The sequence below is a fragment of the Pelobates fuscus genome, chromosome 6 (assembly GCF_036172605.1).
Source record: "Pelobates fuscus isolate aPelFus1 chromosome 6, aPelFus1.pri, whole genome shotgun sequence".
Taxonomy (NCBI): Eukaryota; Metazoa; Chordata; class Amphibia; order Anura; family Pelobatidae; genus Pelobates; species Pelobates fuscus.
In genome coordinates, this window is record NC_086322.1 from 161,546,299 (window position 1) to 161,572,035 (window position 25,737).

The 25,737-nt window shown below is 39.1% G+C and overlaps 1 protein-coding gene across 1 annotated transcript in view; it reads right to left on the minus strand.

Moving 5' to 3' along the window:
• SLC7A11 (solute carrier family 7 member 11) overlaps positions 1 to 25,737 on the minus strand; it is a 254,563-nt gene that overhangs the window by 180,585 nt on the left and 48,241 nt on the right. Inside the window, exon 3 of the mRNA XM_063458437.1 lies at positions 10,589 to 10,704. Within this exon, the coding sequence (XP_063314507.1) occupies positions 10,589 to 10,704 (116 nt within the window). The remainder of the gene's footprint in view (positions 1 to 10,588; positions 10,705 to 25,737) is intronic.

The window sequence follows — 25,737 nt, forward strand, 5'->3', positions numbered from 1 at the left end:
TGGAGGAGGAGGAATGCTGCCTATAACACCAAGAACACTATCCCCCCATCAAACATGGAGGTGTAATCATTATGCTTTGGGGGTGCTTTTCTGCTAAGGGGACAGAACAACTGCACTGCATCGAAGGGACAATGGACGGGGCCATGTACAGTCAAATCTTCGGTGAGAACCTCCTTCCCTCAGCCAGGGCATTGAAAATAGGTTGTGAATGGGTATTACAGCATGACAATGAACACAGCCAAAACACACAGCCAAGGCAACAAAGGAGTGGCTCAAGAAGAAGCACATTAAGGTCCTGGAGTGACATAGCCAGTCTCAAGACCTTAATCCCATAGAAAATCATTGGAGCGAGCTGAAGGTTCAAGTTGCCAAATATCAGACATGAAACCTTAATGACTTGGAGAGGATCTGCAAAGAGGAGTGGGAAAAAATCCCTCCTGAGAAGTGTGCAAACCTGATGGCCAACTACTAGAAATTTCTGACCTCTGTGATTGCCAAACAAGGGTTTTACCACCAAGTACTAAGTTGAAGGGGTCAAATACTTATTTCACTCATTGACATGCAAATCAATTTAGAACTTTTTTGACATGCGTTTTTCTAGATTTTTCTAATGTATTATTCTGTCTCTCACTGTTAAAATACACCTACCATTAAAATTATAGACTGATCATTTCTTTGTCAGTGGGCAAACATTCAAAATCAGCAGGGGATCAAATATTTTTTTCCCTCATTGTATGTATTCATATATATATATATATATATATATATACAGTGCTGAAACTGTATCTAGAATTTAGGGGGTAAGATGCAGGTAGCTGAGCAATGCATTATTGGAACTCTATTTACTTGATAACTAACTGGCAGGGTTATACTTGTTTTTTGTAATAGTTACGCTATATATGCAGTATATATAATTTTTTATTTTTTTTTGCCATCAGCATAAAGTGTTAAGCTGCATGTTTTATTCCTTGTGCTCTAGGGCTATACTTGTGACCTTTTAAATATGGATTAACAATATCTTGTCTAGGCCGCATTACTAGGCCTGCGCTCTTGTGTGAAGCTTCATTTTTCTTTTCTGTTTACTTCCGTTCTGCTGCCAGCTCAGCAAGATTAGATCAAATTCTGACTTGCTCCTGTGTAAAGGATATCAGGGATATTATAAGGTCAAGGACCTGATATTTTATTTTGGACATTTTGAAACAAGATTTAATATCTTTCACTCATAGAAATGTTATTAAAAATAAAAAAAAGAAACGTCTCACACAACGTCTCACATTTTAGTAAAAAAATAGAATTTAGAAATTCAAAGCTTTTACTGAATGAAAGAAAACAAAAATATGTAACATAAATAAGTATTTTTACTTAGCTTGCCATCTATCCCATGATGAATGATGCTATCTTAATATCATGATATGTAGAGGCACAGTCTTATTACAATAAAGATTACACTTGGAGATTCATTTTGTGTGTGTGTGTGTGTAGGGTGGGAGAAGGAGGGAGGAATGGGGCGGGGGAGGAGGGTGATATTCATTCTACTTAACTCCTGCTCCTTATTTTTCATAATACAAGATATTATAAGGGGAAAAATAAAATTATGATCACTTATTGTAAAAGTAAGTTCTCTCACTTAATATTTGTTTAATCCAGATATATAATAATCTAATTTTAGCAACTCAAGATTAGTATTGCAAAAAATCCTGACATTGCATAGCCATTAGAACAACACTGTGCATTTTTATTTCAATACTACATTTGTGAGTCCCACGCATGGGAATTACATGTCATAACATACCTCCCAACAGTTCAAATAGACACTTTAATTTTAGAGGTGTGAGTGAGGGTATAGCCAGGGGTGTAACTGTTCTGAGAAATGTTATGTGATTTGATGAATAAGAATAATGTATCCTATTTATGCAGACTGGTTTCTAAGCAAATTTATTGCAGTTTAATGACACATTACTGTGAATATTATTGCTGTGGAGCTATGTAATACATCCAAACACACTAGAAATATATAGAGAAAAATTTACATTAGGATAGGAAAGAGGGACAGAAGCTTTTGAGCATGGACATTTGAGTATGGACAGTTTGGTACTTTTATTTACAATATTAATTTAAATATATGGGCTGGGTTTATACACACTATTATATCAAACATAAACGTATCTTTTTTTTTGACACACCCTGGTAAGTATAAAGAGATATCGTAAATGTGTAGTTAGCTTTTACTCAGAAAACAAATGAGTCAAACCTTACTATGTGATTCAATAGTGTCATATCTCTTCAAACACAATTTTCTTTTCTCAAACCCCTTGCACCTACTACGTTAACTACTTTCCGCATTGCTGTGCCTGTTTTTAGTTCTGTTTTCCAAAGCATTTATTGGAAATGCCACACTGTTTCCTCACCGTAAAAAGTAAAACAAATTTGTGTCATCACTTCCTCAAATAGTATACCACAGAATGATGCAACATATTGAAAAGGAAGTGATTACACGTATATCATGTCTGAAAAAATATTTCTCAATAAGCATCTACGTTTTTAGTCTTCCTAAGGCAATTTGTTTAGACAGCCAAACCCTGTTGGCATTTCGTATGTGCTTAATCACTACCACTGTGCTTGGTTTAATAGAAGGAGCTCTTTTTACAGTGTTCCCCCCTTAGTCCTGAATTTGCAAGCAGTTCACCAATGCCATTGGGGGTATTTTTTTTTTTTACGCTCCTGTGATCTCAGCGACCTTGATGTTTTTCAACATCTGCTATGCTTCAGTTTTCTAATTTTTTTCTGAAGAAAAATGAATAAATTAATTAACCTCTAAAATTCAATCTGGCATTTTAGCCATCATTTAATTACCGGGGCAATGTGCTTATATAAGTCTTTACTTGCAACAGGTGGCCATTCTACTAATTTATACTTTAAAAAAAAAAAAAATTAAGATTTTGAAAAGAACAGCAGAACAACATTTTTTTGTTCCAAAAATAAGAGCTAAAAATTAGTGACAAGGGAATATTAATTTACCAATTAGCTGTCATTCTGTTCTAAATGCAAAATAAAATATTCAAATCCTTCACTAATATTTATATAGCATTCAAAGTATGTATTAATCCAAAATGCAGCCTGACCACACTGTTTTAATAAGATTATGAATCAGGCATTTGTGTCGTTGTCCTGACAATTATCTTGATAAATATCTTGCAGATGCGGCAGGCTGCATGGCGTCACTTAAATGGCACATGTTTTCAGGAATTCTAAACTATTTAGCAGCAATAAAATATTATTCCTAAATTATAAATAAAAAAAAAATAACCTATGGATGAATGCAACTCTTTTTATACATATTAATGTATATGTGTATTCTAGATCAACCTGACTTCTAAGTTGCTTAAATGTGTTTAAGGGGATATTTTGGGCACCAAAACAACTTTAGCTTAATGAAGTAGTTTTGGTGTATAGATCATGTCTCTGTAATCTCACTCCTCCATTCTCTGCCATTTAGTAGTTAACCCCTTTAGACCGGAGGGCGTACAATTACGTCCTTTTTAAGGCGGCTCTAAACGCTGCCGGACGTAATTGTACGCCCTCTGTTTTTTTTTACTTACCCGGTCGCCGGTGATCCCACGCCGGCGATCGCTGTTGGGGGGACTCCCAGGGAGACCCCCGCGGCACCTCCGTCCTCTTCAGCCGCCCCGGGCCATGTGAGAGTGAGGTCCTTGCGAGGACCTCACAATCACATGGCCAGGATAGCTGGCTGCAGCAATGCCAGCAGGGGGACTAACTGTAATGACAGTTAGTCCCCCTGCTGGCTGAAATCAAATAAAAAAAAAAGTTAAAATAAGTGTAAAAAAATAAATAAATACTTAGATCATATATATATATATATATATATATATATATATATATATATATATATATATATATACACATACACAAAACATACACTGTCTAGGTGTATTTTAATATTAATATATATATATATATATATATATATATATATATAAATATCAAATTACACGTAGACTGATACTGATTAAATATATATATATATAATTATTGTTATATATATATTTATATATAATATAAAAAATATGTAAATACGTAAAAAAAATAAAATAAAAAATAATTAGAAATAAAATATTAAAAAATATATAGATGTGTTTTATTTCGTTCTAACTGTATTGTGATATTAATATATATATATTTATATCAAAATACATGTAGAACGAAATAAATATATACCTATATATAAATAAAAATATTAAAAAAATTATATATATATATATATATATATATGTATATATACATATATTTATGTAATATTTTTACATAATTAGGTATCCTAATTAATTACAATTAGCGGGACCTGCCTGACAACCCATGCCGAAAGTATAGGGAATTTCATTTGCTAGCACTATATTTAACCCTTTAACTTTACAAGACACCATAAAACCTGTACATGGGGGACTTCGCTGAACACAAATATTAGTGTTTCAAAACAGTAAAATGTATTACAACGATGATATCGCACAAACAGCACTTACACGGACGATATTATTGCTGTGATACTTTTTACTGTTTTGAAACACAAATATTTGTGTTCAGCGAAGTCTCCCGAGTACAACAGTACCCCTCATGTACAGGTTTTATGGTGTTTTCAAAAATTACAGTGTCAAATATAAGGCTTGTGTTTCATTTTTTTCACATTAAAATTCGCCAGATTGCTTACGTTGCCTTTGTGACCCTATGGTAGCCCAAGAATGAAAATTACCCCTATGATGGCATACTATTTTCAATAGTAGACAACCCAAGGTATTGCAAATGGGGTATGTCCAGTCTTTTTTAGTAGCCACTTAGTCACAAACACTGGCCAAAATTGGCATTTTTTGCATTTTTCACATACAAACAAATACTAACACTAACTTTGGCCAGTGTTTGTGACCAAATGGCTACTTAAAAAGACTGGACATACCCCATTTGCAATACCTTGGGTTGTCTACTATTGCAAATGGTATGCCATTATGGGTGTAAATTTCATTCCTGGGCTACTATACAGTCTCAAAGGCAACGTAACCAATCTGGCGAATTTCAATTTCAAATGTAACACGCTATATTTGACCCTGTAACTTCCCAAAACACCATAAAACCTGTACATGGGGGGTACTGTTTTACACGTGAGACTTTGCTGAATACAAATGTGTATTTTATTGCAGTAAACGCAAACAGTATTATGACGTTGACAGTTAAAATAGCATGTAGAACTAAAAAAATAACAAAATTTCTTATTTTCTCCCATCTTTTTCATATTAATTTATGTTTCATAGCTAAATATTTGATATTAAATGAAAGCATTGTTTCCCCTGAATAAAATGATATATAATAAGGGGGGTGCATTTAATTTGAAAGAGGTGAATTACGGTTGGACAGACATATAGCGCAAATGCCAGGTTTTGTTTACATTTTGTTTCGTTCACAACATGTACATTTGGCTCCGTCCTTAAGGGGTTAAGGGGTTAATTATTTTTGTTTCTGTTTTTGCTGCCCTTGTCACACCACACAGAGCCACATGAAAAAAATTGTTTAATTACAACAGAGTGTGTTTACTTTATAAGTTCCTTTCTCCTGCTCTGGTAACCTTAAGCATGGGGGTAATTGTCCAAAATCTGAACCAAAACAAAACTTTTTTATTCCATGGTAAGTAAAGGGTATCTCTTTAATTGCCCCATACATAATACAAATTGTTTTCTAATGGAAAGAAATAGCTTTCTTAAAAAATACTATAACTATAGGTGTGGCATATCAAGATGCTAATTAGACAGCATGATTATTGCAAAGGTGTGCCTTAGGCTGGCCACTATAATAGGCCACTCTGTAAAATGCCTATATATCTAGGATATAAACGTATTTTGATAGTTAACACTAAACCTATACCAAACCCCCAAACACTATAACAACTATACTTCTAATATTATACTTACACAAATGCTAACCATGTATGTACCCTAACCTTACCTCTAGCATTATTCCTACACCATCCCAAACCCTACTACAACATTACCCTAAACCAGCATTAACCCTACACTAATCCTACACCACCCTAATCCAAACCCTAACACTTCCTTAACCCTACCCTACACCCAATCACAGTGTGATAGGTGCTGAGCAGTTGGTACAGCTCAGTACCCATCTCAATCAGCAGGCAGGCATGCAGGGAGACCCTGCTAAGGTCTGATCAAAATATGGGGGTCTCCCTTGAGAAACTGCAAGCTGAGAATCACTGCACCTGAGCATAATCTGCATTGCAGTAAGTAGATGACGGCTTTAACACTATAGGGTTAGGAATACATGTTTGTGTTCCTGGCCCTACAGTGTTCCTTTAACCCCTTAAGGACCAAACTTAAGGAATAAAATGTCATGTGTCCTTAAGGGGTTACAGAATAACCCTGTCTGTGTTAGAATTCGACTAACGTGACCTATCTGCCTGCCTGCCTGCTAATTATTTACATTTCTTAAATGTTTTTTTTTCATATAAAATGTGTAAAAACAACTGTAAATTACCTACCTTATCTGACAATAATGTTTTTACCAAGCTTTACAACATTATTGGAGTACTATAAGACTGCTAGAATTAACATGAAAGGAAAGAATAACTCATTATTCAAGAGCAACAGTCTTTGCGAACACTAACTTAACCTCTTCAGTGCATAAATTCAGAAGGGCAAAGCCCAGTTCACAGCTGTAGCACTGTAATATGGTGTAAGGCCCCTTTAGGCAAGTGCAACCAATTTTTTAACCCTTTCTCCGTTTCAGATGAGGGCAATCTGCTCTTCTCTTCTTTTGCATCTTCTCTACAGTCTGTGAGATATGCACACATATTAAGAGAAAGGCGATCAAAAAAGCTATGAAGAGGAAAATTATGGGTCTTTTTTATTATTATTAGCATCCTCTTCACAGCACATTGGGTGAAAGAAGGGGAAATCTTCCTACAGAACCCACACACATGGTAGAGGGAAGAAGTCATTCACTGCACCTTCCCTGGTTAATAGTGGTTAAAAAAGGTTTTAGTTGAAAAATAAATAGCCAGTGAGAGAGCATTTGGTTTTCAGGAACCCCACAATTTTTTATTTTAACATGTTATTTTCCTGTCCGTGCCGATGAGAGTAGTGCATGTCTGTTTTTTTTATTACGAGTCTAATTGTCATAAACAGTGAAAACTATTTTTTTCTTAATCCATTTTCACTCTTCCTACTCTTGACCACTTCACCCTCATCTCTACTGCAATTTTCCTCTCCAACCTACCAGCATCTCTCTCCTTCCATGTGTGATTGTTTAGGTTTGTATACTGGCTGCTGCACATTTGGTATAGAGCAGAAAGATGTTTGTAAGGGATCTTGAGAACAGTCAACATGATTACTTTAGTTCTGGTTTAAATTTTCTATCTCTATATCTAAGTACTAGCACCACTCTTTATTGTAGTACTTGACTGATTTGACCTATGCTGATAACTTAGATCCATTTTCACTTGACACAGTTTTATTTCAGAGTCCGTGTTGACAACTGAATCAAGAGATGGGAAACAAAGAACAAGGAAAAAAAGTAATTCTGGAGATTAACATCCCACAGGACCGGAGTCAGGTTATCAGTTTGAGTCCCTTCATACTTTAAAAAGGAATGGTAAATGATGCCAAGGGAATTCATGGCTCTCGGGCCCCTGTATAAACTCTTGGATGGCAGCCCAAGGTCACCTTACGGTTAGTCTTGCTCTGACTGGAAAATAGAGACACGAGTCCAGAATGGGACAGGTAATAGGAAGAAAGCAAAAAGAAGAAGACATTGAGTAAGACAAAATACATATAACGGCATAGGGAGAGCAAAGAGATAGAAAAAAAGTCTGTAGGTGAATGTATGATGAATGAGGGGTCACTAACTAGGTTTTTGACTGGGTCCATAATAATTCTTCAATCGTGTCTTCTCATGTCCTGTTACAGGGCAAATATTCAGTTTAGGAAAACAGTCTCAGATTATAATGTAGAACTTGTTGCACTGTACTAAGACGTCAGACGTAGTATACGGAAGTCAATATTGAGAATAGTGCCGGTCAGTTGATGACATAGGGGGCTGATTCTGATCCTCCCCACAGGTGTTTTAAGTACTTTGCAATTATACAAATTAGATTTTGGGGTATTTACATAGGAGTTCAGAACATTCTCTTTGACATCCCCCTTGAGAAAGGCCAAGTGCCAAAACTTCGGGGCTTTTTGGTATTCAGCTCTAGGTTAGTATACCTAATATAGAACTTGTTGCACTGTACTAAGACGTCAGACATAGTATACGGAAGTTAATATTGAGAATGGTGCTGGTCGGTTGATGAGATAGGCGGCTGATTCTGATTCTCCCCAAAGGTGTTTTTAGTTCTTTGCACTTATACAGATTAGATTTTGGGGTATTTAAATAAGAGTTCAAAACATTTGCTTTGAGATCCCCCTTGAGAAAGGTCAAGTGCCAAAACTTCAGGGCTTTGTGGTCTCCAGCTCTAGGTTAGTATACCTAATATAGAACTTGTTGCACTGTACTAAGACGTCAGACATAGTATACGGAAGTTAATATTGAGAATGGTGCTGGTCGGTTGATGAGATAGGTGGCTGATTCTGATTCTCCCCACAGGTGTTTTTAGTTCTTTGCATTTATTCAGATTTGATTTTGGGGTATTTAAATAGGAGTTCAAAACATTTGCTTTGAGATCCCCCATGAGAAAGGTCAAGTGCCAAAACTTCAGGGCTTTGTGGTCTCCAGCTCTAGGTTAGTATACCTAATATGTATTTTATGGGTTTAAGGTGATAGCTCTTTATGTCTTAAAGCACTTTATTACTATGCGTGTAGTTTTGTACCTTTGATTGTATTTCTTTGTACTTCTGTTTATCACTTTTGCACTTTGTTCGATTAATTCTTATTTTATGTCTACATAATAATCTACACTGTGCTCTACAAAGTTTTTTTTTTTTAAATTATGTTTTATTCAGTGTTGTAAACTACAAATTTGTAAACATCAAATATTGGACAGGTAACAAACAGTGTGTTGCAGCTGAAAGAAGTAACATATTGAAGCAACTAAAATATGCATGAAAAATGCTTACAGGCTTGTCATGAACACCTTGTCTGTCGTCACTAACAATAGTGCTAAAAAACCAAAGAATATTATAATTTTATTTGTTCTGCCTGTGTGTTCATCAATCAAGCAGAAAGCATATCTCTAACACAGAAACACATGGTTGGTTGATTAATAAGATTCCTTGTCTTATTTTGCAGGTGGTAAGTAGGCAAGTACTGAATCTGGCAATTATTTCTCTCTCGCTAATGCAACAAGCATGATAACACAGCTGTTATGCATAGGAAGTCACAAGATTTTGCTAGAGATCCTAATCATATTTAAATCATTCAGGGCAAGACTTATGAATATCTTGCTGTGACAATCCCGACCTTTTAATTATTATTGTAATGCATTGACAGTACAGTATTATACAGTAGATAGAGATATATATATATATATATATATATATAAAAATATTATCATGCAATATAACACTAGTGGCACTGTAAAACTAATTATTACATTTTAGATTTAATTTTCTAACAAATTAAATAAAACATGCTTATCTTTACTTACAAAATCAAATTGTAAATTAAATAATACAAGTCACGCATAATATCATAATGTCAAATTGAAATAATTGTATCTGTAACAATGTATCTGGTCTAAAAAGCAAAACCAACTATTACTACGTTATTTCAACATTTAGCACTCAGCTTGTTTCTCATTAAGAAAGATAACACTGTGAATTTAAGTTCCAGAAATCTTAAAAGAATAATGTGTAAAATGTAAATGCTTGTATTTTATATACAAAGAAAATAACTATTCAGAGAGCTACAAATGATAAATACATTTCATCACGGCTCACAGTGTTTACTTGGACTCGGTATGTGCTAAATATAAAAAAAAGTTTCCCTTTAGTAATTGTTGAACATATGGGGTTTTCCACTGTTAGACTGCATGATTGCCACATAACATGGATTGATTCACGATGTGCCATTAATATTGAGGTCACTCTTCTGTTTTCACGAACCACACCATTGGCTGCCAGCACTCAGTTGACACCCTCAACAAATGAGCGCAGCCATGTGTGGCCCTACCTTGTTCTACAGAACAATCTGTTTCCTCCTGCTGAAGAAGATTGGATATGTCAGATGCAGAGCAGGGTCCTCAGAGGGTCCTAGATAAGCTGACAAACCATGTTTGCTAAAATGAATTGACATCTTACTGTGGGCTGGAGCCAAGGCACTCCTGGTACTATAACCACTACAGTGGGCTATTGTAGTTGTGGTACTTGGAGTGTTCCTTTAATTCAAATTACATTTCTGGAAGTTATTCATATTTTAAAATAAAATAAAACCAATCTGGTATTGATTAAGTACCCAGGCATTACACACATGCATGTATATAATAATAAACATCTTACATTCAGAGTTCTTGAGTCTCCTTACCTTTCCCATTTTTATTTCAGCATAATTTAAAACCTCAATAAAAGCTGATACTTACTTATGCCCACAGCAGTAACTAATTTGATAGCAAGGTCTGGAATCTCACATTGTACAAAGAAAGGCTCCAGGATATAACGTCCAAATGCTAGTGATATCACTGCTGTGGCAGCTGGTCTAAAACAAAGCAAATAAAAAAAAAACAGAAAAAAACAACAACAAAGAGTGAGCATAAAGTATGTAAAAATTCCATTAGCTGAAATACAAGGCAGGGATTATAAATGCATTACATTCTGTACCACACAAAACATTCTTGGGAATGCTTTATAACATCTTTCTCATTATGCAGATTCACAAACGGAGTATATATATTATTTTGCAAGCGACACATACAGATATTATAATAAAGCCAGCCCGTCTCAATAGAATGTAATCCTGACCGTGAAGGTAAAGATTAAAGTTTTTTCATGAAAATACGATTTTGCCAATGCAAAAATCACTCAAAAAAGACATGGCATTTCATACAGTTTTTAGTCACATATTTTCACACGGACTGTTGCAAAAGCAAATTGCATAGTTTAAAATGTTGCCTTTTGGCTGCAGTAACAGGCGGAAACTGACAGAAATCTCACCTCCCTTAGGAAAAAGAAGGAGCGAACAGAATGTATGAATTACTGATGTGTATTAGGGCAATTAGTGAGGACAGGCTCAGCCATGCAGTGAGCACAGCAGACAGCCTGCATTCATTCACTAAGCTGGCTCAGTCTTCTGAGACCCTTCTTATGCCATCACATGAGTATAAAAATTATAGGTTTAAATCCTAAGAAGGTTTATTTTTGAGACACGTAAATTGTCTTGGCATTGCTATTTCAGAATATAAATCTCACACACTCTTGAAAGTAGCATTTCAGTTGAAAAACTCAAATTGTTTAATTTTTAATTGTAATAAAAAAAAAGTGCGGAGGATATATTATTACTATCACGGTTTCATTTGAAAGACATAACAATATGTATTTTTTTAATGACTGGCTGCCAGATAGAATATGACATGGGCAGCATGGTACTTCCATCTGACAGTCTAGTCCCAGTCAAGTGTGTTTTTTTCTGTGCATTACAGAAATGATATTAAATGCACAGCCTTTTGATGGAAGCTAACCTGGCATACTCTTGGCTTGACTAATGGCCATCCTGCATCTGCTGAATGATATAGAATGAGGTTGCAAACAAACTGTGACACAGAAGGGATGGACATGGGCAGACATAGACACACAAAATGAAGTCTGTGCTGAAAATTCCCTCTAGGGTATAATATTCATCAACCCAAATACATAGAACAGAAACAAATTGTTGTGCACTATCCAAAATCCCTATGCATGTTTAAATAACTGGGGGATTTTAGTATCACTCCAATGACCATCTAACTTTAAGCTAACCTGCCACGTCAAGGCAAACTTCCTAGGTGAGTCCTACGCTAGCAATTCACCTTGCTGCTTTCATCTAAAAGGCAGACTCTCTAATGAGGCAGAAAGGGGTATTGTTATGGTTTCTGTTCATATACAGATCTAATGAAGACAGACCAAACCCACATGGATGAATCAATTAAGGGAACCCCAGAGCCACTAAAGCTATTACAGTGAAAGAGGTAAAACTGTGATTGTATGTTATAATCTTAGCTTTCATCTCCATATGGCTGTTTCACAAAATGATAGGTAATTGTGTTGAATTGAAAGAAAAATCTCAACTTTTCTATTATAGAGCCAATATAGAGAGATTTCATGTGTAGGGACAGGGTGAGTCGGGTGGCCATCTGGGACACAACCTTGTGTAGATTATCCATTTACTTTAGCCTGCCTCACCAGAGGCCTGGAGTGGCTTTAGGTTTCAAGTGCTCAAATGATTGTATTATGGAGTGGGTTGTCTTTTATGACAAAAATCAATTTTTTTTAGTTGGGCCATTCACCCTTGTTTATTTATATTGCAAAAAAAAACTTTCTGCAGCTTAGTTTATGTTTGCATTTTGTTTTATGCACCACAAAAAACGGAAAGAATGAAAAAAAAAAAAAAGAAAAAAATCTTATAGTGATGTGTATGTAAAAGAATATTCATGTATAACAGAACAAGTGTAAATGTACAGTAATAGTGCAATTTCTAAGATTAAATTTATGAAATATTTTAGTAATTAAGTTTAAAAATAATAATAAAAAAATAATAAAATAATGTAATTTTAATTATAATCCTTTCTATCTTCTTGCAATCTAAAGTAATTTGATTAAAAAAACAAAAGCATGAGAATAGTGATACATCTGATACACAAAAGAAGGAAATTTAGAATAAAAATGAAAGAACATTCTAAAAACACAAAACACAGAGACAACATTTAAGACACAAGCATAATTAGACTTGATTTTCACTTTAACACTAACTTCTCTGATCACTAAAATATCCCTATCCTTTCACTCACCTGTCCCTGGCAACACAATCCTCATTACTTCCACCTTACTCCCCTCCCCTCTATTCATCCCATGCACTCTACACATACCTTTCCAGCCTATCTCCACCAACTCCTCCCAAATCTACATACATACCCTCCTACAAAACTTTAAAATCCTACTCCCACCTTCACTTCCTTTCTATCCTTCTGCTCCTAGCAGCTGGTGATGTCTCTCCAAACCCCGGTCCCCTCTCAACAAACACAGCACATACTAACCCAAGGACCCACACTAATCTCATACCCATCTCATGTTCCTCTAGATCCTCCTTCAATACTGCCCTCTGGAACGCACGCTCTGTTTGCAATATAACTAAATCCACTGCTGTCCATGACTTCTTTATCTCTCGTTCAATAGATTTACTAGCCTTAACAGAAACCTGGCTCTCCCCCTCTGACACTGCCACCCCTGCATCTTTGTCCTTCGGTGGTCTCCAACTTACCCACAACCCAAGAAACTCTGAATGTAAAGGTGGTGGGTTTCTCCTCTCCCCTCACTGCTTTTTTAAACCTCTTCCCACCCCCCCTTCCCTCTCTTTCCCGTCATTTGAAATACACTCAATTCGCCTTTTCAAACCCTTCTCCGCTAACATTGCTGTTATTTACCGTCCCCCTGGTTCCCCTCTTCTCTCCCTTGACCATTTTGCTGCCTGGCTACCCTATTTCCTCTCTTCTAACATTCCATCCCTAATTCTCGGGGACTTCAATATTCCTATAAACCCACCTTTGACCTCTGCAGCCACTAAACTACTTTCAATGACTTCCTCCCTCGGGCTATCACAGTGGGCAAATTCTCCCACCCATGTAGCTGGCAATACCCTTGACCTAATCTTCACTTATGCATGTACAGTAACTAATATCTGCAACACTCCATATCCACTCTCTGATCACCACCTCTTATCATTTGCTCTTGCGTACCCCCTCACCCAACAACCTCAGCCTAACCCCCCTCAACTCAGGAGGGACCTTAATTCTCTGGATCTCCAACAGTTGTCAGCTGACATTGATTCACAACTGCTGTCCATCCCTTCCCTCTCCTGCCCTTCACTGGCCATCTCCATATATAACTCTACTCTTACATCTGCCTTGAACACTGCAGCGCCACTCCAAACAAGCACCTCAAGGAGGACCCGCCCCCAACCATGGCATACTAAATCAACGCGCTACCTGCAAAGATGCTCCCGTTGTGCTGAACGCTCCTGGAGGAAGTCTCGTACCCAATCAGACTTCCTCCATTATAGATTCATATTGTGTTCATACAGTGCAGCCCTTGCCCTTGCCAAACAGTCCTATTTTTCCTCTCTCATTAGTTCATGTTCCCGCAACCCCAGGCGTCTCTTTGACACCTTTAATTCTCTTCTTCGCCCTGCTGTGGCCACCCCCAAAACTAACCTTACTTCTGATAACTTTGCATGTTACTTCACTGACAAGATTGAACAGCTAAGGAAATAATTCTCCCCTCCTTGCCTTTCTGTTTCTCAATCACACATAGATCATGCCTTTCCTACCCTTCAGACATTCTCCCCAGCTACTGACCAAGAGGTGGCTGCTCTTCTTTGCTCCTCTCGCCCCACCACTTGCCCGCTCGATCCTGTCCCATCTCACCTTATCAGATCTCTCTCCACTTGTCTCGTGCCTTCTCTAACACACATCTTCAACTGCTCGCTCTCTTCTGGCATCGTCCCTGCTGACCTTAAACATGCCACTGTAGTACCTATACTAAAAAAAACATCCCTCGACTCATCCACCCTCTCTAACTACCGTCCCATATCCCTGCTCCCTTTTTCCTCAAAGCTTCTGGAAAGGCTTGTCTCATTTCCTCAATTCCAACTCTCTCCTTGACCCCCTTCAATCTGGCTTCCGCCCTCTCCACTCTACAGAGACTGCCCTTATCAAAGTTACTAACGACCTAATCGCAGCTAAATCCAAAGGCCACTACTCCATACTAATTCTTCTTGACCTCTCAGCAGCCTTTGACACCGTTGATCATGCTCTCCTTCTTCAAACTCTTCAATCGCTTGGTCTCTGTGACTCTGTCCTCTCGTGGTTTTCCTCTTATCTCTCCCAACGCTCATTCAGTGTCTCCTTTTCTAATGATACCTCCTCACCTCGCCCTGTCTCGGTTGGAGTCCCCCAAGGCTCCGTCCTTGGTCCCCTTCTATTTTCTCTTTATACTGCCTCTCTTGGCAAACGTATTACCTCTTTTGGATTCCACTACCACCTGTACGCTGATGACACCCAGCTATATCTCTCCTCACCGGACCTCTCCCCTGCCGTCCTGCAACGTGTCACTGCTTGCCTTTCTTCCATCTCTGACTGGATGTCCTCCCGCTTTCTGAAACTCAATCTCTCAAAAACTGAGCTCCTTGTCTTTCCTCCTCCTAATACTGATCCTCCTCTTTCACTCTCCCTTCAAGTTTGTGGTACCAACATCAGTCCATCCTTGCAAGCGCGCTGTCTTGTCGTCATACTTGACTCTGGTCTCACCTTTGAGCCTCACATCCAGCATGTTGCTAAATCCTGTAGATTCCATCTTAAAAACATAGCCCGCATCCGCCCCTTTCTTGCACCAGATTTTACCAAGGAGCTTGTCCATGCTCTGGTAATTTCCCGCATGGATTACTGTAACCCTCTCCTGATTGGTCTTCCCAAAAGCCGTACTGCACCCCTACAGTCCGTAATGAACGCTGCTGCTAGACTGATTTTCCTCTCTAGTCGTTTCTCTCACATCTCACCCCTCTGCCAGTCCTTACATTGGCTTCCTGTATGCTATAGGAGTCAATTCAAGGTACTAACTCACACCTATAAAGCACTGAACAACTCTAGCCCCTCTTATATCTCCTCACAGATCCATAGGTATGTCCCTTCTCGGTCTCTCCGCTCTGCCCGTGACCACCTCCTGTCCGTTGTCCGCACTCGTACGGCCAACTCGCGCTTGCAGGACTTCTCGCGGGCGGCTCCCTTCCTATGGAATAGCCTGCCTACCGCCATCAGACTCTCCCCTAGTCTTGCATCTTTTAAGAAGTGCCTTAAAACCCATCTCTTTAGGAAAGCATATGGCCTCCAAGACTAACCCTTACCTCACATATCTGTCTCTTGCCCTCTCCTAAAGGGCAGTCCACCTTATTTGATTGCAAATTCCTGTCCTAATGTGTTTTACACCCACCTCCTATAGAATGTAAGCTCGATCGAGCAGGGTCCTCTTCAACCTATTGTTCCTGTAAGTTTATTTGTAATTGTCCTATTTATAGTTAAATCCCTTCTCATAATATTGTAAAGCGCTACGGAATCTGTTGGCGCTATATAAATTGCAATAATAATAATAATAATAATAGACAACACAGATAATAGAATTCATAGGTGTAACAAAAGAGTTCAAGAATGGTAAACTGGAAAAGAAAGAAAAATATCCCTCTAAAATTACAGTCCTAAATTCTGAGCAGCAAGGGTAACTAGAAAGTCAGCAGCTATTTATTCCATACAGCATATACAATTAGTTTTCCTGAGGACAACTGCAATATCAGGTACTGATAACACACATTCGAGTCACTCTACAGATCTTTAGAGAGAGTTTCAGTATTGTTTTGACAACTGTCATGATGAAGGTATAGTACCAAGCAGGTTCAACTAGGTTAGGGGTTGAGGTTTAGATCAAAAAGAAGTTTAAGAATATAGAAAACCTCCCGCCTAAGGACAGCAATCCTATCACACATCCACCACATGTGCAAGAATATACCTTGAACACAGCCTCAAAAACACAAGGGAGAGAAACCTGAGTAACTGTGTAACATGCTGGGTCCAAATACCACTTAGATACACATTTTTTCCTATTTTCCATTCAGCAATATACAGTTTGCGATAGTGTGACAAATAGCAAAAATCTTCTTCCATGATTCCTCATTCATATTTTCACCCAGGTCTCCCTCACGTAGTAACTGAAAGGGTACTCTGTGATATCCCAATTAGCTTTGTAAAATGCCATGGATCCTTGAGATTGCACCCCTACCTGAACCATGACACCTATTCATCCTATCAAAATTTGTTAGATCAGTTGAGGAATTACTTGGAAAGGACACTCCCCAAAAGTCCATAAAGTTAATTAATTCAGAATCATGAAATCTCAGATTGTATTTGTTAATAAGCATTGTTCATACCTATATCTACCAATATCTGCCAATGTCATGAGTGAACTAAATGCCCGCCATTAAAAATATTTTACCACTGTCTTACTGTGTTGGTTGAGCTTTGTAGTCCCAATTATTAGCCTCATAATGGAATCCCATGTAGATAGACTGTCTATAAATCTCCTTCTTCTTGATAAGTTTAATTGCGGGCCATTGATTGAACAAGACCATAAATACAAAGTACTGGGTGCACAATTAAAAACACTACCGCACAATGTGATATACTTATATCAAGGAGGACCTTACAATTTGTCTTTGGTTATATGTAAATAATAAAACTGTACATACTCTACAGTTTTATATTTTATAAAACTGTACACATACTGATATTTAAGTACACAGAGGTAATGGGTCACTCACTCTTCCCAGAGCCACATATAGCAGGCTCTGGCTGTAATGGCTTATCAGCAGATAAAGTTGCTGGAATGAATCCTGGAATTCTGTTACTCCTAAATATTCTAGAAATGTGAAGGTTTTTCTCGATTAGATTTACTTCAATAAAGTGCAGAAAACATTGTCAGCAGACAAATAATGAAAAATGTCCAAAGTAAAAGCACAACGCGTTTCAACCATGTAGGTCTTCCTCTGGTTTATAATTCCTCATTCCCCATGTTTGTTTAAATAATAGTCTGAGGATGTTGAATTTTGGCTCCATTTTCGCGGTATTTGAGCACTTCGGTTTCGGGCCACTGCCGGTTTCAGGTCACGTCTGGGTTTGGGTCACTTCCAGTTTTAGGTCACTTCCGGTTTTAATTAACTTCTGGGTTCAATATAGTTCTTAAAGGGATCTGAAGTATTGGCAACCATTTTTCTTTTGGGACACAATACTTGTTGTATGCAATGGTGCCCTTACTTAGAGATCATTGCTGCTTTTATATCTATACATAATAGCTAAACATACATTCTTTATTGTAAACATAATAAAAACTAAATGATAATACTATTAAAAACAATACATTTTAGGGGGGGCGGAGCCGGCAAGCAGCCTGAGCGGACATATCGCATGCAGCTCCGCACACAAAACGGCAATAATTGTGTTTCACCCGGGGATACTCCAGCCAAAACCGCTGCAAATCTGCACCACTACTGTGAGGGGGCAAGATGGGCAAAAAAACAAGAAACCCAGGCCCGATAAGAGCACTATGAGCAAAGATATCGGTGATATGCTGCAGAGTTCCCAACAGGCTGCATGGGCCAAGATGGTGCTGGGCGCTGAACTGTCTTCCTACTTGTCAGAAGAACCACTGACTGACCTGGGAGAGGGAGCCTCTTTCACCCTGCCAAGGGAGCGAAGCTACTCCAGAGCAAGCTCACTGACCTATGGAAAAATATAGCAGCTGACATGGCATACTAGAAACGGTCCTAGACAGCGCCACAACCAAAATTACCCACCTGGAAGCTTTTTCCACCACCCACGAAACCAGGCTCACCGCTGTAGAGGGGAAAGTGGGCGGCCTGCAGAAACGGCAAATGGCAACTGCTGAGAAAATTGACGCAATAGAGGACCAGAAACGGAGGTATAATCTTAAAGTGAGGGGGATACCGGACAATGTGGGCCTCACAGACTTACCCCACTTCCTCCGACGCCTCTTCGCGGCACTGCTGCCACCAAAGCAAGCAAAAGCCATCCAACTAGACGGGATGTTCAGGCTCCCGAAACCGGCGATTGCTCCAACGCCGGCAACGGTGGACTTAATCATCCAATTTCAATCTATGCAGGCTAAAACCTCACTGCTAGCTGCAATCAGGGGGAAAACCCCATAACATTTTGAAGGTGCAATCCTTAAGGTGTTTCCAGACCTCACGAAAGGTACACTCCCCTGGCGCAGAACACTACAACCGCAACTGCAAACGCTACGCAAAGCGGACATAGCATACAAATGGGGGAACCCAAGAATGGTTATTTTTACCCACAACGGAGTCCCACACACAGCCCATAACTCACGAGAACTGGAGGCTCATGTACATTCCCTCCACCTCCTGACAGCCCCGGCACCGGCGAAGACAAAGCTGGCATGGCTAGATCCTACAGGCATCCCAGAGTTCACTCCCCGGACGCTCCGAGGTCCCGAACCCACCAGACCGCCGGCGGACACGGCCGTCCAATGAACTGCCTAAACAAAATAGGTGGGACACCCTCTCACCGTTGCCATGGACATACCATACACCACTGGTGCCAGAAGTTCATGTAAAAGTTATATTGCCATTAAACTAGCTGTATATTTTTACTGTTGCAAAACCACACTCTCGTTCACACAACATATGCAACCCACTTAAGCTGACCTTTGCCTACACTACGCTACACGCCCAAGTAGATTGTCTGCCTAAGTTAGCAGGGCTCTAGACCCTTCACCACAGCTTATCTCCCACCCCTCCCTCCTCGGCACTGTTACCTTGATAGCAACAAGGCTTACACTCCAGGAAAGCCAGGAGGAGAGGTGACTACCTCGACAGGCACAGCACTGCCACGCAAGTTTTATTTAATTTACCTATGTTTTTTACTATCTATCTCAATTTACACTTGATTGGACATATTTGTCTCGCTTACTTATGTTTCTTTTCTTTTAAAACAAAAATGTGCAAACCTTTCATGCCACGGTTAATCCTATGTTTAACTATTCAAGCACGCTGTTGTGGCGTATGACTATGCTTTGTAATCACCTGCACGACAAAAATAAAGAATTTAAAAAAACAATACATTTTAAAATATGAATATGAGATTGTTATTACTCATGACTATATAGGTGATATAAATCTGTAAAAAGAGAAAAATATATATACGTTTTGGAGAGGTAGGATAAACAAAATACCATAAAAAACATTTAAATATAATAAGTATCTAATATGTTTTTAAAAATGAATCATAGGGATAAGAATAAATAAAAATAGATATAAGCTCCTACCCAGCATAAAGAGTGCAAATAAGAGGAGAAAATGAAATTAAAACTGACATTTCAAAATCTATTTTGAATCCACTTGGAGACAAGGTGTCTAATTCAAATATCCACCTCATCTCGCATTTGCTCAACGTGGACTCCAAATTACCACCTCTCCAGTGTCTCCGTACATTCAGGATACCGAAGAACTGCAAGGCGGTGGGATCACTATTGTGGTGCCTTAAAAAGTGTAGAGACAGATTTTGGTTCGAAAACCTCTCTTTATGTTGTAAATATGCTTACGTATCCTTGTGTCCCAAAAGAAAAATGGTTGCCAATACTTCAGATCCCTTTAAGAACTATATTGAAGCTGGAACTGACTTGAAACCGTAAGTGACCTAAAACCGGGAATGTGACCAAAAACCTGACGTGACCTGATACTGGAAGTGACCCGAAACCGGAAGTGTTCGAATACCGTGAAAATAGCTCCCAAATTCAACACCCCCAGACTATTATTTAAACAAACATGGGGAATGAGGAACTATGCACCTGAGGAAGACCTACATGGTTGAAACGCATTGTGCTTTTACTTTGGACATTTTTTTATTATTTGTCTGCTGATATATACTGTTTTCTGAACTTTTTTAAGTAAATCCATTTGAGAAAAACCTTCAAGTTTCCAGAATATTAAGAAGTAACAGAATTCCAGAATTCGTTCCAGCAACTTTATCTGCTGATAAGCCATTACAGCCAGAGCTTTCTATACGTGGCTCTGGGAATAGTGAGTGACCCATTACATCTGTGTACTTAAATATTTGTATATATACAGTATTACACTATGTACAGTTTTATATTTTACAGATAACGAAAGACAGATTGTAAGGTCCTCCTTGATATAAGTACCGGTATATCAAATTCTGTGGTGTCTTAGTTTTTAGCTGCGCACCCTGTACTTTGTACTTGTTTTTGCACTTTATGTAGTGTCTCCTGAGTGATTATAGACACTAGAGTTGCTGCATCTCTCACAATGTAATAGCGTCAATCTACCCACATCCAATTGTTTTTAACTTGTGCTGTTTTAACAAGACTATGCCTGGCCACAGCACTTAGATCAGATCAAAGTATGTTTGAGAGGACAAATGGGACACAAAAAGGTTCCTTCATGTCAACACAACAGTGAGAACCCACCCTCACCCTGAGGTAAATAACAGTAAGGGGGGACCTACTGTCCTCCCCCAGGCCCCCACCCCTGAGCGGTGGGTGGGGGCCCTAAATAACAATAAGGGGGGACCTATTGTCCTCCCCCTGGCCCCCACCCCTGAGCGGTGGTTGGGGGCAATAAATAAAAACTGGGGCGGGACCTAATGTCCTCTCCCTCTGCCCCCACACCTGCGCGGCTGGTGTGGGCCCTAAATAACAATAAGGGGGGACCTAATGTCCTTCCCGGTCCCCACCCATGAGTGACTAGGGGATAAAAATCCCCCCCAGGTGACTAGGGGTCCCCAATCCCCTAGTCACCCCCTTCCCCCCAAAAAAATTACCCCTACCTACACCCTCATCCTAAAAATAATGAGGGGGTCCCTTGTCTAAATACCTGTAAAAAATAAAAATAAACTTACCATTTGATGTCTTCTTCTAAACTCTTCAGCCCCAAAAAAGGCCAAATAAAAATCCAGAATAACCGACGCACCGACGCAAATTCAAAGAACTTTCCCATGCTGCATAAAATGACACAGAACACTCTAATGGGTTACTTAATCCACAAATCAGAGTGATCTGTGTCATTTTACACAGTGTGGGAAAATTCCAAAGAACTTTACCACACTGTGTAAAATGACACAGAGCACTCTGATTGGTTAGCTTGAAACCCAGCCAATCAGAGTGCTCTGTGTCATTTTACACAGTGTGGGAAAATTCCAAAGAACTTTCCCACGCTGTGTAAAATGACACAGAGCACTCTGATTGGTTACTTAATCCAGAGCACTGGATTTCAAGCTAACCACTCAGAGTGCTCTGTGTCATTTTACACAGTGTAGGAAAGTTCTTTAGAATTTTCCCATGCTGTGTAAAATGACACATAGTACTCTGATTGGTGGATTAAGTAACCAATCAGAGTGCTCTGTGTCATTTTACACAGCATGGGAAAGTTCTTTAGAATTTTCCCACGCTGTGTAAAATGACACAAAGCACCAATCAGAGTACTATGTGTCATTTTACACAGAGTACTATGTGTCATTTTACACAGCGTGGGAAAATTCCAAAGAACTTTCCCACGCTGTGTAAAATGACACAGAGCACTCTGATTGGTGGATTTCAATATAACCAATCAGAGTGCTGTGACAGGTAAATGTAGAGACTCACCTGTCAGTCTCTTCATTTACCTGTCAGAGCACTGATTGGATGGCTTGAAACCACCAATCAGAGTGCTCTGAGCCCAATTGCAGTGCGGGGGAAGCTTTTAAAAGCCTTCCCCCGCCCTGCAGAGCTCAGTCTGTGCGGAGCCCTCCATGGGTGAAGTTGGATTTATTTTTTTGGGCGCATTTTTTTTAAGTGCATCTGTTAATATGTATTTTGATTTGGCCTTTTTTGGGGGCTGAAAAAAATAAGATTTTAGAAGAAAGAAGACATCAAATGGTAATTTTTTTTTTAGGTATTTAGACAAGGGTCCCCCCTCATTATTTTTAGGATGAGGGGGGTAGGTAGGGTAATTTTTTTTTTGGGAGGGGGTGACTAAGGGTTTGGGGACCCCTAATCACCTGGGGGGGATTTTTATTTATGGCCCCCACCCACCGCTCAGGGGTGGGGGCCTGTGGGGAGGACCTTAGGTTCCCCCCTTATTGTTATTTAGGGCCCCCACCCGCCGCGCAGGGGCAGGGGCCGAGGGGAGGACATTAGGTCACCCCCCATTTTTTTATTTATGGCCCCCACCCACCGCTCAGGGGTGGGGGTGGGGGAGAGGACAGTAGGTCCCCCCTCCTTATTGTTATTTAGGACCCCCACCAGCCACGCAGGGGTGGGGGCCAGGGGGAGGACATTAGGTCCCCCCAATTTTTATTTATGGCCCCCACACACGCTCAGGGGTGAGTGCTGGGGGGGAGGACAGTAGGTCCCCCAATCTTTTATTTAAGGCCCCCCACCATGCAGGGGTGGGGGCCAGGGGGGAGGACAGTAGGTCCCCCCCCCTCTACATTCTTATTTTGGGCCGCCACGCATTGCACAGGGGTGGGGGCAATAGGTTTTTTTTGGTTTCTCACTGTTTACACGCCCCTAGTCGCGGTATAGTGAGTAGGGACTGAATTTACTAATACTAAGTAATCTTTACTTAGAATTAGTAGATGTGGCTGAAAGACCAATTTAGGTCTTTCAGCGTTTTGGTAGATAGCTCCCCAATGTCGTGTGAATTAGGGAGTTATCTACTAAGCGGTTGCTTATTTTATGTTATTTGTAAGTGATTTCCCTATCCACATTTGTTTGCAGGGCACTTGCCCTACTCTTACTCACATTTTACTTCCTTTTTAAGCCCTCTAGCCCTTTCCAGGAGTTTTTTAGAGCCATTTTTGTGGCCAAAAGTTTGGATCCCCATTGACTAAAATGGGGTTCGGGGTCAAGTTCGAGCCCAAACCCAGACTTTTTTTCAAAGTCGGCCGAACCCACCGGACCCGAACATCCAGGTGTCCGTTCAACTCTATCTGAAACGCCTAAGCCACCACACAACCTAAAGTAGAGAGTGAGATAGGATGACACATTTTTACCAACCCAGACAAGTTAAAGCATATGCTTTTGTAAATTAGGAACTTTCATTACTATAGGCGAGCGTGTGGGTTGTGCCTGGTGTGCCTAAGCTGCTGAAGAAGCCGACAGGGAGATGAAAAGATCTTCCTGACCAGCCTGTGTTTCCTCCTGACCCCAGAAGCCAAGCCATCTTCTGAATCTTCAGTGATGGACATAGTCTCCACCCCCTAATGCCAAGGGTGAGGAGGGAGAACTTGACCTGTACTTACAGAGAACGTTCTCTACTCCTTATACATTGTGAGTTATTGAAAAAAAAATGATCTGATAAATTTTCTGGTGCAAGCTGGAAGGAGCTGTCTGCAACCACTTGGGTGCACACATGCTGCATTTTAAACTGGACCACAATGGGCTACACATTACACACAGCCAGCCTTGTATATTACACAGAGAAAGAAACAATACACCTCACAGGCAGCTACAGCACTTACAGCCACCATACGCCTATACACCCACAGCACACATTTACTCAACATTGTAAAAATATGCACATTACATAACATTAAAAAAAACATAGGGAAAACATTTTCCAGTGCCAACACTAATGAAATAGGCTGCACACACCTATGAAAGGGTGTGATGGTTATTGTATTTACACAGACCATTTAAGCAGCTTGTCATTCTAAAGACCTATTTTCTTCTCTTAACTCTAAGCAATCTTTGTAATACTCTACGCACTGTGCTCTTTTGTTTTAGATGTATAATCTATTCCCATGAAGTGTTTTTAGCCTTGCGTGTTTCAGTAATTATATTGAACTGCATGCAGAAAAATAAAAGATAAGTTAAATAAGCAGCCTTTGTTCCATGAATTGATTCTATAGCTTGGCACACATCTCCCACTGATTAGCTGTGAGGAACCATTTTCAATTAAAATGGCATCTACTTTATTTTAATCACAACATTATCTTCTACCTTAAAAAATGTTAGTTGTGTTTATATCAATAATTAACAAAAAGAACACAGGAAATAACCATTTGGGAGATATGCCCCCATAGGTGGGGAGTAACCCTAATGAAACAAAACTTTTAATGTGTGTATGTGTATAAAAACTTCTAATATCAAAGAGGATCAAATAGAGTATATATATTAGGAATAAATCCTACAAACCTTTAGTATAGCAAAATACGTATAGATAAATATAAATTGATGAAATTAAACAATGTAAAAAGCATAAATAACAAGATGAAATAAAGAAAATAGAAAAAATCTGAGACTATCCAAACTAAAATTGTGGAGAGTAATTACACTGTAATTAGCAATTGGTAAAAAAAAAAAATAATTAGAGAGTAAAGTAACAAAAGATAAATTGTAACTAATAAAATTGTCCGGAGGGGGAAAGGAAAGTGAAATAAGGCTATAATGTTGCAAGTCGTCTATAAGAGCGGAATGAGATTCCAGAGTATAGATAAGCAAATATAGCCTGTTAAATCAAGAATAGAGTTCCAGTAAGAAGTAAGCTTGGGACACATCCACAGAATATGATACAACAAACCTACTTGACCGTATCCCATGCACAATGCATTTGTATGCGACAATTGTAACTTAAAAAGTCTGAGGGAGTGAGAAACCAGTGGTAAATTATTTTATAATGGGACTCCAAATGTGTGGCACGCTGCACAATGCCCTTCAAGGCAGATACAACATCAAACCATTCCTGTAGTCTATACTCTGTGCCTAATTCCCTATACCAGTGGTTCCCAAACAGTCCTCATGGCCCACCAACAGTCCAGGATTTATGTATTTCCCTGTTTTATTCCAATGGAGATAGTAACAAAACCTGGACTGTTGGTGGGTCTTGAGAACTGGTTTGGGAAACGCTGCCCTATACCATTTTAACATAGAATCATTTTTTTTTAACAACATGTCCGGCTAA